Below are 15,589 nucleotides of genomic sequence, written 5' to 3' on the forward strand. Positions count from 1 at the left end.
AAAGGATTCATGAACTGGAGAACAGGACATCTGAAATCCTACACACAAAAGAACAGATAGAGAAAAGAATGGAAAAATATGAGGAGAGTCTCAGGGAACTGAATGACAAAATGAAGCATATGAATATATGAGAGAAGGGAAAAGTGGCAGAAAGAATCATGGAGGAAATAATCACTGGAAAATTTCCCATCTGTTATGAAAGACATAAAATTACAGATCCAAGAAGTGCAGCACACCCCAAACAGAATAGATCTAAGTAGACCGACTCCAAGACACTAACAATCAGATTATCAAATGTCAAAGACAAAGATAGAATTCTGAAAGCAGCAAGAGAAAAACAATCCAAAAGGAAGCCCGATAAGACTATATGCGGATTTTTCAGTAGAAACCATGGAGGTGAGAAGGCAATGGTATAATATATTTAAGATATTGAAAGAGAAAAATTGCCAACAAAGAATTCTATATCTGGCAAAACTGTCCTTCAAAAATGAGGGAGAGTTTAAAATATTTTCAGACAGACACTGAGAGAGTTTGTGAACAAGATAACTGCTCTACAAAAAATACTAAAGGGGCACTACAGGCAGAAAGGAAAAGACAGGAGAGAGAGGTTTGGAGAAAAGTGTAGAAATTAAGACTATCAGTAAGACTATAAAGAGAGAGAGGGAAAAAATAAAAATAAAGTAAGATATGACATACAAAATCCAAAAGACAAAATGGTAGACAGTAGACATTATGTTGAGTATAATTACCCAGAAACAAAAGGATAGATACTGTATGGTTTCACTAACACGGACTAACAATGATGAGCGAAATTTGAGAGTTCAGAACATAGGTTATCAGGAGATAGAAAGAGGTTTAAGATCAGGCATTTGATGCTGAAGACTTGAGTACAGAAGTTTCAACAGGATTGAGTACATAGATCCAGAAATGGATAGCACAATACTCTGTGATGGCAGCACAATACTGTAAGTACTCTGAACAAAGATGAGTGTGAGTATGGTTGAAAGAGGAAGGTCAGGGGCATGTATGACACCAGAAGAAAGATAGAAGATAAAGACTGGGATTGTATAACTTAGCAAAACCTAGAGTGGTCAATCATGATGATTAAACATGCAAATATAAGAATGTTTTTAAATGACGGAGAGAAAATGAATGTCACCATTGCAAAGTATTGAAAACAGGATGGTATGGGGGAAAATACAATCAATGTAAACTAGAGTCTATAGTTAACAGTAATATTGAAAGATACTTCCATTAATTGTAACAAAGGCAATATACCAAAGCTAAATGTTTATAAGAGGAGGAAATAAGGGAGTGATATGGGATTCCTGGTGGTAGTGATGCTATCTGAACTTTTCATTGTATTTTATTTTTATTTTTCTCTATCTTTTGCATTTTTACTCTTCATTTTTTCTCCTTTTCCTCTGTCTTTGGGGAAGAGACGGAAATGTCCTCATATAGATTGTGGTGGTGAATGCATAATTATGTGATTATACTGGGAATCATTGATTATTTACTTAGGGTGGATTCTATGGCATGTGAATAAAACTATTTTTAAAAAAAAGGGCTACAAATGCTGGATAAAATGTGGAGAGAGGGATGTACCTATCCTCTGTTGGTAGGGAAGTAGAATGATGTAGCCCAGCTGGAGAGCAGTGTGGTGGTTCCACAGGCAGCTAACTATGGGGTTGTCATATGGTCTTGCAACTCCATTATTGGATATATACTTGCAAGAACTGAGAGCAGGGACATGAATGGACATTGCACACTGGTGTTTATTTTATGACAGCCATAGTCACTATTTGCAATGGCTGGAGGTGGCCTAAAGGTACATCGACAGATAAACGGAATGGTGAACTGTGGTGTATACATACAATGGAACACCAAATGGCACAAGAAGTGAAGTTGTGAAGTATGCACCTAGGTGAATGGACTTTGAGGACAGTATATTGAGTGGAATAAGCCAGAATCAAAAAGACAAACATTATAACGCCTCACTAATATGGACTAACTATAATGTGCAAACTCTGAGAATGGAATCTGAGAGCATAGGTTATCAGGGGAAGGCTTATGGTATAAGCTCTTATAGCATTCACATCTATTCATGAGTTTAATGGACATCTTTAAATTCTGAGATGCTGAGCTGTTTGTGTATAACCTGGTCAGTCCCTGTAACTTCGGGTATCTGTGTGATACCTGAGACTCAGAGTCAGAGTTTGGCAGCTAGGAATGTCAGCATTACCCCATACAGCAAATGTTAAAAAAGGCAAAAAAGAGATCAGACTTCAATTAGAGAGATGAACAAAATGGACTTGATTAGAACTAAGGTAAACCAGACTAAAGGGAAAAGGATGATATTGATTATATCTTAAAACTTCAACTTCTGTGTGAAACCAAAGGAAGAAACATTTATTTGTTGCAAAATCTATACTTTCTGTAGCATGCTCTATAATTTAACTTGTATGGTCAGTTTATTCAAACACCGTAATTACATGGAAACTTGAATAGGGGGCGGATCTGGTTGGTTTGCACAGGGTAGTGCGAAACCCTGACACATCCCAGAGTAATTTGGGCAGAGAATAAAAAGTATTTGTAAACCCCCTTGAGGGCTTGGGGAAAAATGTGGAAATATTAAACTGCCCCACCTGGGGAATTCCTGGTATTTTTGCAAGCATTGGGGAATACCATTGTAGTAGGCCAAGTCCTCGATCTTGGGGCTTGCCCTTATCAAGCTTCTTACTGCAAAGGAGAGGCTAAGCCTACTTATAATGATGCTTAATAGTCACCCGCAGAGAACCTCTTTTGTTGCTTAGATGTGGCCTGTCTCTCTCTAAGCCCACTCAGCAGGCAAACTCACTGCCCTTCCCACTACATGGGACATGACTCCCAGGGGTATAAATCTCCCTGGCAATGCAAGACATGAACCCCAGGGATAAGCCTGGTTCCAGCATCCTGGAATTGAGAAAGCTTTCCTGACCAAAAGAGGGAAGCGAAATGTAACAAAATAAAGTTTCAGTGGCTGAGAGATCTCAAATGGAGTCGAGAGGTCATTCTGGAGTTTACTCTTATGCATTATATAGACATACCTTTTTAGTTTTTAGTGTACTAGAATAGTAGAAGGAAATACCTGAAACTGTTGAATTGCAATCCAGTATCCTTGATTCTTGAAGATGATCACATAACTATATAGCTTATATGTTGTAACTGTGTGATTGTGAAAACCTTGTGGCTCACCCTCCCAATATCCAGTGTATGGACAAATGAGTAGAAAAAAGGGGGACAAAAAGTAAATGAATAATAGGGAGGAAAGGAGTATGAGATGTTTTGGGTGTCCTTTTTTACTTTAATTTTAATTTTTATTCTTATTCTTATTTTTTGAAGTAATGAAAATGTTCAAAAAATTGATTGTGGTGGTGAATGCACAACTATGTGATGATACTGTGAACAATTGATTGAACACTTTGGATGACTGTATGCTTTGTGAATATATCTCAATAAAATTGCATTAAAAAAACAAAAATGCTTTGATTCTCTGAAAAGAATGACAATAGAAAAATTCTAAAAACTATAAATTTCTGTACATTATCTCAATGCCAATGCTAAAATATTTATAAAACAGAAAAATCAAAACATTTGAGGATAGTAGCAAGAACTGGAAGCACTAAACAAACTGTTACAATGGCCCCTAAATGAACTGGCCAAAATATGAGCTGCTGTCTTTGCTCTCTGAACCAGATCTATTTATTTTCTAAACTGTCAAAATGCTTACCGATTATATTCAGCACCCCTAAATAAATTTAGTGGATTTCGCCATACTTTGCATTCTGCAAGAGAGAAAAATATGAAAATGTTACACATAATAGTTCAGAGAGACTACAAGTTAATTAATTCAGCAAAATACCCTTCCTGTACATTTGATAAGATAATTTTATTCTTCATCCTCAACATGGGAAGCACCATGGAAGAACTCTGGGTGGTTAGTCAGGAAATGTGGCTTAGACACCAGGACTTTGGGAAGTTTCCCCTAATCTCTCTGGCCCTGAGTTTCCTCATTTGCTAAATCAAGGTACATGCCAAAATCAGCTAGCTCATAACTTCAATGGTCATTTCAGCAAGTCTCAATGGATTCTATGAATTTATTTCTAAAATTATAGGTAGAAAATATAGGTAGGCATAGGTAGAAGTAAAACTACTTCCTGTTTCTCTAAAACATGTATTTTTAAAAGAGCTTCACATGTGACAATCTAAACTTAAGCTCTAGAGTATAAGATGCAAAGACACTTAACCCCTAATAAGAGTTCATATGAATATTGATTTTGTGATAATTCACCATAGTCCATTTGGGAAAGGGAGTGATAAAAAATTAATAAATTAGCATTACTGTAGTGAGAAATGCTATGAAAATAAATTGTTTTAGGTACACAGACATAATGTACTAATCAACATGCTAATATCATAATGTCACATCTCTTTATTATATAACAACTATAGGACTTTAGAACCACGGGATTTTAACTTCGGAAAGTCAATTATTAGCTTTAAGACTATGTTACAGGATGTGTGTCACTAACTAGCTACAATTCCTTTAAAACAGCCTATGATTAAGACTTTCTATTGATTTAGAACACAATGAAATACAGAATACATCTGTTTAGATGAATAAGGTTTGATGAAACTATAAAATCACTTAACAGTACTTAAAACATCCAGTCAGCCAAAAAACACAAGCAGTGCTAAATACATACAAAAGTAAGCAATTAGTGCAGAAATCAAAAGACATGGTGATTCATTAGGTTTCTATCCTTGTTCCTGTACACTCAATATCTTTCCAAACATCTGTCCATCTACCCACCCACCCATCTATCCATCTATCCAATGAGCATTACTGTGAGTACCCAATGGGGGAAACAAACAAGTAAAAAATTACGAAATAGTACGATAATGCAAGAGAACATAAAGCACTATGGGAGCATCCTATGTAATCTCCATAAATACTTGTTAGAAAAAATGAATGAAGGTGAACACACAACAGGAGGACACATTTTTATTTAAAGAACATAAACTTATCTTTCAATTAGGGCAGAGTCCCACTTAAAATTTATTCAATGTTTATTAACTTAGATTCACTTGCCATTTAGGAAATGATCTTTGTTCAGTTAATTAAACATCTCAGAGAAACTGAGATTCAATGATTGCAAATGGCTGTCACTTTACATAGCACTAACTAGAAAATGACACTTTCCTTAAATAATTACTTTTTCTCCAGACATAAACCCCTGAGAGGAGTCATTAATGCATTGACTCCAGATCATGGCTTGAAACACACTGGTGAGCCAAACAGCCATGATCCCTTCTCCTAAGGCTTTTATAACTCTTAGAACCATACCACCTCCATCCCCTCCTCATAGAATCTCTTTCAAAATTCACGGTACTCTTTCTTAAAGCTTTTTGGACATTGCAAGGATTGTATTTAGCATATAATAAAAATGCACAAATATTTATGTACACCTAGCAATATTTACAATAAAACAGGGACTTTTGGGGAAATGACTCTCCCCCAATGAATTTCATCTGAACTATCAGTAAAAAGGTTATGGTAAATGTTTTGTCTCCAACAATTACATTAACATGCCACCTGGAAAGATAAGCACTATTCAAACATTGATTGATAAATTACAAAGCAAATTGCCTTCAATTAAAATTTCAATTCTATTATATATCAGATGTAAATTAAATTATTTCTAAACAAAAATAACTCCAACGAGGAATAGTGTGTATACCTAAAGTAGTTACTAAAGATGCTATCTATACTTAGGAAGTGCCACAATATAGCCAGCAGAGGGTGCAGCAAACATTATAAAATATAAGTTGCTTCAATGGCTTCTATTACAGAACAGAACTTTAAAAAAAAAACATTATTGTTAACATTTGCATCCTATGTGTGTTTTGTACTTAGTTTTCTTAAACTATCCCTGAAACTTAGAAATGAGGATTTGAGAAATTGAAACAAATATAAAATAGTCTGAGCGAAAGAAAACATGAAGAGATAGATAAGAAATGTCTTCATTAGTTATACGTTTTAAATTGAGGGTACAGAGCAGGCATAATTTTATTTGAAGAAATAAATAGAGCAGTAGCAATCTAGAGGCCAAACATGGACACATGTCAAAGTTTCATTTTAAATTAGGTCCTAGCTATGTTAGTTTCTTCTTTACGGCTTTCTTCCCATAATTTTATCTTTATTGAAAAACTCTTACTCTGGAATCACTTTAAGGAACATAATCATATGTTCCCAAACATCAGGCTGTCTAATAGTTTGGTGATATGGACAAAGGGTGTAAATGCCAAACATATTAGAATAGGAAGATTTAAGTCAAGAAACTAAACTCAAGCCTACAGAGGGTAAAAATTTTCCACATGAGGCTATTTTATCTTATTTGTGCTTTTAAAGAGTAAATTCTATATTTCAAACCAGAGTTAAGATTTTCCCTCCAAAAGGAATTTTCCATTCTTCTTTAACATCAACTTACGCTCTTCGGAAGCACTTAAAGCTGACTGGGACTTCATCAAGGGCTTGCTTATGTCATTAATAGTTTAGTTAAAAATATGCTTCTGCTACAATGATCAACCTCTCCATGGCTTCCATTTCCAGGAGTTTACAGTAGTGACAGAAATGCTGACCACATCTCAGCATGCACAAAAGAATGTAATTCAAGAGAAAGAGAAGCAGCAAATACTGGAATAACATTTATTTAGTCCCAAAGTCTGCAAGACAGATCCCCTGCCTCCCACGTTTGTCAAATGGGCTGATTACAAAATTTCTGTGCAGGAGACAAAAATATATATATAATGCTTACTACCATCAAGGACTTCTAAAACATAGCTCCGATCTTCTTTTCAGCATTCCTTCTCACCATTCTCCACAAAAAACCTTCTCTCACAATCATACGTTTTTCATACCTTTTCATATTCAGTTATTCTTCCAGAATGCTCTCCCCATCACTCATAAATGAGTGGCTACTATGCATTAGTCCAGCATTAGGGCCCTGGGTTACAAAAAAGATATACCTGATTACCTGGAAGAGCTTATAGTCTTAGAGGTAGAAAGATGAAGAGAGCATTGAACCTGGCATCCAACTAAAGAAGCTCTACAGAAGGAATAAATGTTCTGAGAGAACCACAGATTTTTTTCCTTTGTCACAGTCTTCAAGAAAAAGAGAACTTAAGGGCTTTTAACAACATAGAAGGAAATATTATTCTACTTTGAACTTAGTTCCTAAAATGTTTTTTATTCCCCTAAAATAAAAAAAAAATTAAAAAAATTAAAAAAAAAGATAAAATCCCTACTCATAGAGCCTTCAATACATATAAATTACTAAGTCACAGCCTAGGAAAATTTATTAGACTAAAAAATTACCACCTCTTCTCAGAATCTAAAATCTGATAATGATAAGAACATTACTACAAACAGTATCAGCAGTAACTTCTGTCTTAACTATAGCTTGACTTACATTTATCTTTTCTATAAAGGAACTCAAATCTCAAGTATTCTATGCCCCTAACATAAATTAATGAGGCCCTTTTTACAGAAAGAGAAAAGTAAAGCACAGAAAAGCTAGATAACCTTTCCAGTATCCATTATAAGTGAGATTCAGGCCTGGGGTGCTTGCTCAACTTTTAGACACCATCTGCAAAAGAAATGCTTTCCTTTGACATCATGTTCTGAAAATCCTCTGACTTCATCAGTCAGATTTTCCACTAGGGAAGCAGTGTTGAAAATATCTTCCGGTGTAATATTAGGCACTTTTTAATAACACTTTTAAAATACTTTAGATCCAAAATACAACCGAAAAGAGCCCACAATAGAAAATTTCTGAACATGTGATTCTGCGTATAATATTTATTAGCTTTCATGCTTTAGAATTAATAACTAATTCCATACATCAAACAGATCTATTTAAGTCATCAAGAGTAGAAAATACATCCATTTTCTTAAATAATTTACCTTTAACTGTTTTCATAACTTTTCAAAATTGTTTTGAAATAATGATTAGAGGTATAGACATTAAGTAACAAGTAGGTGGCTTTCAATTCAACAAAAAAGTTGCTCACTCAAATCCTTTTATGGACTGAGGAAAAAGATAAGTATGATTTTTAAGACCATTTTTATTGATCTTCTTTGTTCAAGACAGTGTACTACTTGCATCTCTCATATATTTCAAATGGTCATTTCTAACCTATGTCAATCAACTCTGCCAAATAATATGGAAATCATTAAATAAATGATCACCAGGGACTAGAACTGTTGTAGGCATTTGCACCATTTATCTGGAGATCTAATCTATACTAGCAGACAAATTAAGAGATTTTAAAAGATATTATAATAATCAACTAAGATAATTACTTTCAACAAAACCATTAGACTTTGGCAAGTGCAGGCTGAGATTTCCTTCATTGAGACTATTGGAGAGCAGCCCCAAAGGTCCTTGACAAGTAGCAATTTGCAGTTTTGCTGAGGGATATATTTGAAATGTAAGCAGTGAAAAGCCTGTATGCAAAAGTGAGTCACTGAGCCAGTGAGTGAGCTTTGCTGACCTCTCGGCCATATCTCCCAAGTGGTTGTGCCATTCTCCCCAACCATTTTCATGAAGGAGCCATTTTATCTGAGGATCAAGTAAGATAATACATGTAAAGACAACAGCAGGCATTAAGAGTGTTAGTTACTTCAATGAGGAAAATTACTTGTCCTGGTGGTCTTAGAATTCAAGAATCTATGAAAGTTTTAGGAGGTATCCTTATACTTTATTAAATTTCTTCATTTCCACTGCTTTTCTTTAACTTATTCAATCAGTGCTTGAATTGCCTCTAGGGATTATTAATGTAATGAACTTCAATTTAGAATTCAATCAGAGATGCTTATCAAAATTAAATGAGATTAAAGCTAGATGATTTGAGACAGGAAGCCAAGAGACTATAACAAAAGCTTGTCTAAAGGTCCAGCTCTATTCAAGAGGCTATTAAAGTGTTTCAGAGAACTTAAACTTGACTTTGGCAAGGATACCTCTCATGTGATGGAGTACCTGGCACTTTTCCAAGTATTGTGAAGAAGGGGAACATTGCAAACCTTTGTCTTTAAGGCATCTTATTTGAAAATAGGGCCTGTTATCAAACAGATGTTACCATAAACCCAAATTCAGAATGTTCCTGAACCCTGAGAATCCCTTCCCTTAAGAGAGGGAGAAGTTGGCCAAGTTTTAAATCCCTATGCATTCTCAGCTCATAAGCTAAGTTGAATTGAGAAATGGCGGTGAGAAATGTGGTAAGGTGGCAAATATACCAGCAGAGCTTATCAGAAACAGTATATTTGAGAGCCTGGCTGCCACCCCACTGTTCTGAAGGGGTTGAGCATGTACCCCGGAGATGGAAGGGAATCCGGGAGCTGCCCGCCCTCGACCTCCAGGGCAAACTCACCCTTTCCATGCATGTGGGCTGCTCCGCTCTCCCAGCCCGAGACCTCCTGACTCCAGACCTCAACCTCCATGGCTCTGTCTTTGAAGAGATTCAAAAGGAAGAGATTTTTCCTTTAATTTTTTCCTTGTCTGTCTCCTCCAGTCCAGACCGGCAATGGCTCCATCTATAAAGATCTCGCAAAAATTCTGTTGGCTTTGCATGAAGCATGCAGGGGTCAAAGCCATCAGACAATAGGAGTTTCCACAAATCCTTTCTGCTTAACTCCTTATCCAATCTTGGCTTGTCCTCAGGTTGGGCTGTAGCTTCTGGGATTCTACCCACTGGAAGCCCGTAATTTTCCAAGCCATCAACTTCTGGTTTCTTTGAACCCAAGAGTTCAGTTCTAAGTTTATCTCTCTCTGCTCACATTTTACTATAAGCTGCAAGGAGAAGCCAGGATACGTCCTCCACACGTAGTCTGGAGATCTCCTCAGCTAAGTATTCCAAGTTGTTGCTTCCAGATTCTTCCTTCCATCTGACACCAGGACTCAATTTTGCCAAATTCTCTGCCACTTTAAAACAAGGATCGCCTTTCTTCCAGTTTACAACACATTCATCATTTCTGTTCAAGTCCTCATCAGAAGTATCTTTAGAGTCCATATTTCCACAAACAGTCTCTTTAAAGCAGTTTTGGCCTTTTCTATCAAGCTCCTCACAATTCTTCCAGAGTCTTCCCCTTATCCATTTGAAAAGCCGTTCCAACATGTTTGGTATTTGCAAACTCAGCAGCAAAAGCACCCCACTTCTCTGGTACCAAAATCTGTCCTAGTTTGCTAATGCTGCAGAATGCAAAACACCAGAGATGGATAGGCTTTTATAAAACGGGGGTTTATTTCACTACACAGTTACAGTCTTAAGGCCACAAAGCGTCCAAGGTAACACATCAGCAATCGGGTACCCTCACCGGAGGATGGCCAATGGCCTCCGGAAAACCTCTGTTAGCTAGGAAGGCAGCTGGCATCTGCTCCAAAGCTCCGGCCTCAAAACGGCTTTCTCCCAGGATGATCCTCTCTAGCAAGCTTGCTCCTCTTCAAAACATCACTCCCAGCTGCACTCTCTTTTCTCTCTTTGAGTCAGCTCATTTATATAGCTCCACCCATCAAGGCCCACCCCAAATGGGCGGGGCCACGCCTCCATGGGAACATCTCATCAGAATCATCTCCCACAGCTGGGTGGGGCACATTCCAAGCAAATCCAACCAGCACCAAAACTTCTGCCCCACACAAGACTACAAAGATAATGGCATTTGGGGCACACAAGTTAAAAAAATATATGAACAATCTGCCTTGTAACAGTAACCTTACCTCACCCCCATCTCCTACCCCAGGTGCTTAGGTAAGCAAGGTCTTTCCAGCTTTTAAATAAAACAAGTGGTTCTTTAAGGAAAGAAACCACACTATCAGGTTTCATGTTTATAACTGAAATTTTCAATTTATTTTTAGTTTTCAAATATTTTCTCAAAATAAAACAATGTCATTATTATGAGGATTAAATGAGATAATACATGTAAAGACAATAGCAGGCACTAAGAATGTCAGTTACTATATAGCCTCCAATGGGGAAAATTATTAGCCTTTCGCTAACAACCATGGGTCTTTGTTAATCACATTGTCTGATATAAAATTCAGCAAAGAGTTGACCTAGGAAACTCCAAGAAAATCAAGAGAGTCATCCTTCAATTATTAAGGAAGTAAGTATTTTAAAGCAGATTTTTCTATTTTAAGGAAATGCATCTATTTCCCCAGGTTTGGACCTTCTTTTTCCTTTATGCATAGCTGAAACTGGACTATGAAACAGGAAGTGATTAAGGGTAAAGATAAACATGGACAATGTATTTTTATAATATTTTTCTTATTTAAAAATAAAAATCACTAAAAGAATAGAGAAGCAAAAAATGGCATTAGTCCCATGGTATCTAGTACAGCAGCTTCCATACCAGCATACATGTTTGTTGGACTGAATTAGCCAAATATTAGAAGCACAAATGTCGAGGAGAAGTGGGCAGATTGAGCCCTAAAAATAATACAGACAAGTTAAATTTTCTTTAATCTAACTATTTGAATGTTTCTATGCAATTGGATCATAAATGCTATATCTACTACATAGGAAATGAATAAAATGTGGAATGCTTAGTAGGTACTCAATAATGCTCATAGAATTCCATTAATAATAACATTTAAAAGCTCAGTCTTAGAGTAAAACTTGGTAGAAATAAAACTGAGAATCCCCCCAGCTATTATTATTAAATGTAGTTTTATATAGAGCTTAAGTTCTCCCTTTGAAGCTGCTGCTGTAGCAACACTAAGAATAGCACCAAGATTTATGTAATAAACAAACAGACTTCTAACCAAGGCATCCAAGAAGAGAGGCAGGAAAATAATAGCGACAATATGAACTCTTTATTTCATCAGGAATGATGTCAAGATATTTACACTGGGTAGAGAGAGAACTTTAGTGTAAAAATGAAAATATAAATAATATATTCACTATAAGGAATGGCCTTTAATGAGGGTGCTTTCTGTTTTCAATTTGTTAATTTTCTACAATGTCATTCAAAGATTATAATGACTGCAGTCAAACAAAAGCACATTTAATCTGTGGAGCCTTCACAGCAGATGCTAAGTGGTGGCAATTATCCACAAGTGTTTATGTGATAATAAATGAATGCTCAAGATTCCTTATTAGAATAATATGTAATATTCCTTAGAGTAGCTGGTTAAAGTAATGTTTCTCTTTGCTCACATTTCTCTCTGTTTCTTTCACAAAGCAGATCAATTTCCAAAGTTTCAGACTATTTTGTTATCTAGTGGTTCCATCTCTCATACATGTACCCTTTAGAATGAAATAAATGTATACTAGAGCTGCCAGTGCCACTCATGGCTGCTGGCAATGGGTCTATTAAAAGGGCACTGAGGAAGAAAGAGTGGAGTGAGATGCTTCAGGGCTCTGTCCACCCACAAGAAGCACTGAACAACCAGCAAGAACTGACGAAAACATTTTTCTCAAAGATCCAGCAAACAGTTAAAGGACTGCAGTAACAGGACAAGTGCAGAATCAACAAAAAGCATACTTAAAAGCAGTAAGATCTTCTGGAGCCCTGCCAGCCCCTTGCTTACACATGAGTAGCATAGAGCCCTCAGTGTAGATATGTGGTCCCTGAAGCAAGCAGAGTAACCCTCGTACACATACCGGGAGCATGTATGTCTGGCCCAATCTGTCTAGAGGTGGCCTGAGGGACTTACCATCCCAGAACTAGTCCTGTATGTAGAAAACTCATGTAATTCGCCTACAGAATGCTGTGGGAGAGCAGTCACATCATGCTGCCTGGGGCAAGGGCTTGCTGGCTATAGAACACACCGTGCAGTGCCTGGGACCACGAAGAAACTTGTTCCTAGGGAAAAGGGGACATTTGGAACCATGTAAACAGGGGAATTCCTAGGGCCACACATGCATGCCAAAAACAAAATTCATGCAGAGAAAGGATCAGGGAGGCCTCTGAGTTTTGGTATCCCATTGGATACCAAAGCCCTGAAGGAAAGCACTTGCACAATGTACAAGAACTAGGAAAGGTGTTTTCTTTTTTTCCTTCTGCATTTTTGTTGTTGATAGCTCCTGGCAATCAAGGAAAGCTATGTCATAATACTAGCTGGATACAAGCGCAAGAAACAAAAAGCCTCAGAGTCTAAATACCAGTGGTAACACATTAAAATATCAAAACATCCAGGTCAGCAAAAGGTCGCAAAACATAACAAGAAAGAGGAAGTGATGGTCCAAGCAAAGGACAAGATTAAAGCATTAAAAACCATCAATGAAGAGGACCAGATCTGGGACATACCAGACAAAGATTTTTAAAACAATGTTCCTAAATATGCTCAAAGAACTAAAGGAAAACATGGACAAACATCTAAAGGAAATCAGGAAAACTAGATAAACACAAAGAGAATATCAAAAAAGAGATGGATATCATGTAAAGGAACCAAACAGAGCTGAAGACCACAGTAACAAAAATTAAATTTGCTAGAAGGGTTCAGTAACAGATTGGAGCTGGCAGAAGAAAGAATCAGAGACCTTGAAGATAGATAAGACAACTGAAATCATTCAGTCTGAGGAGCATAAATAAGAAAATGAAGAAAAGTGAACAGAGCCTGAGGAACCTGTGGGACATCAACAAATGCACCAATATACATATTATGGGAGTTCTATAGGGAGAAGAAAGAGAGTAAGAGACAGACAATATTCAAAGAAATAATGCCTGAAAACTTTGCAAATTTAACAAAAGACATGAATACACATATCCAAGATGCTCAACCAATCCCAAACAGAATAAACCCAAATAGACCATGACACAGCATATTATAATCAAACTGTCAAATGCCAAATGATAGAGAATTCTGAAAGTGGCAGGAAATAAGCAATGTGTCAAGTACAAGGGAGCTTCAATGATATTAAATGCCAATTTCTCACTGGAAACCATGGAGGAAAGAAGGCAGTGGGATGACAAATTAAAATGTTAACAGCAAAAAATTGCCAACCAACAATTCTCTATCTGGCAAAACTGTCTTTCAAAAATGAGGAAGAAATTAAGACATTTCCAGATAAACAAAAGCTGAGGGAGTTTGTCACCATGAGACCAGCCCTACGAAGAGATGCTCAAGAGAGTTCTGTGGGTTGAAAGAAAGGACAAATAATAAACTGAAGCTGCATGAAGAAATAAAGGTCTCCAGTGAATAAATCCCAATACAATTGTATTTTTGTTTTGTAACTCCACTTTTTGCTTCCTGCAGGATCTAAAAGGCAAAAGCATAAAATTTTATGATAAATCCATGGTTTTGGATTCACAATGTATAAACACGTAATTTGTGACGAGAACTAGATACAGGTGGGGGAATGGATGGGGTACAGGAACATAGCTTGTGTATACCATTGAGGCTAAGTTGGTATCAAAGCAAATGAGATTGTTATAGACTTAGGGTGACATATTTAAGCTCTATGGTAACTACAAAGAAAGTATCAGAGAATATGCAAGCTCATAGAGACAGAAATTATAAAACAGGTTGCCAGAGATGGGGGGTCAGGGGAATGAGGAGTTAAGTATAGGGTTTCTGTTTGGGGAGATGAGAAAGTTTTAGTAATGTAAGGTGGTGAGGGTACTGCAATATTATGAATGTGATGAATCCCATTGAATTGTGTACTTCGGAGTGGTTGAGATGGGAAAGTTTATGTTGTATATACGTTTCCACAATTAAAGGGAACAAAAAGAAAGAGCAACAAAAGAGACAATGGCAATTAAATGCAATACATGTGCCTGCATGGGATCTAGCAAGGGAGGGGAAAAGGATCAAGGGAAAAATGGAATACAGACTAGAAATTTTATATCAATGTTAAATTTCTTGAACTTGATAACTTCACTTAAGCAATTACAAAAGTGAATATCTTTGTTCTTAGGAAAGGTACATGGCAGTATTAAATATTCAAGAACACGATGTATACAACCTACATACAAGTGTTCAGAAAATGGATTGATTGATAAATAGGCAGACACACAGATAAATAGATAGAATGAATGATACAGCATATGTGGCAAAATGTTAAAGTTGGTGGATTCGGGTATGAGAAGGGGGTTAGGGAGGGGTATATTAGAGTTTTTGTTTGGGGTTTGTTTTATTTTTGTAACTGTCCTGTAAGTTTGAAAGTATTTCAGGATAAAGAGTGTACTCAATCAAAATCAGGAACAAAATAAATTTACAATGCTCCTTGATGCTCATTACCTGGCTAGACAGCTGTGAAATGTGGACTGAGTTATTCTAGTTAACCTACTTTTTTAATTTCTTCCTCTTAATCTCTTAAGATCTCAGAACCGATGCCCTCTCCTCCATGAAGCAAATCTTTTCCCCCAGTTTGAGTCAAGAACCTCTCCTTTGTTCTCCATGACATTATATACGTTTCTCTCATAGGATCAGAGCACTTATCACTTTGAATCCTTCAGCAGACAGTTAAATGGGGACAAAGAGTTTGATTTTTTAGGGTCATAATATTTATAAGACCCTTACAAGGCCAGATGTATAATAAGTATTTAGGA

The 15,589-nt window shown here is 36.6% G+C and overlaps 1 protein-coding gene across 8 annotated transcripts in view; it reads right to left on the reverse strand.

Moving 5' to 3' along the window:
* ST7 (suppression of tumorigenicity 7) overlaps positions 1-15,589 on the reverse strand; it is a 366,579-nt gene that overhangs the window by 102,828 nt on the left and 248,162 nt on the right. For all 8 annotated transcript variants that reach the window (XM_037836311.1, XM_037836313.1, XM_037836319.1 and 5 more), the window contains exon 4: positions 3,770-3,824. In XM_037836311.1, coding sequence (XP_037692239.1) covers positions 3,770-3,824 — 55 coding nt within the window. The remainder of the gene's footprint in view (positions 1-3,769; positions 3,825-15,589) is intronic.

This window comes from Choloepus didactylus, chromosome 5, assembly GCF_015220235.1.
Source record: "Choloepus didactylus isolate mChoDid1 chromosome 5, mChoDid1.pri, whole genome shotgun sequence".
Classification (NCBI taxonomy): domain Eukaryota; kingdom Metazoa; phylum Chordata; class Mammalia; order Pilosa; family Megalonychidae; genus Choloepus; species Choloepus didactylus.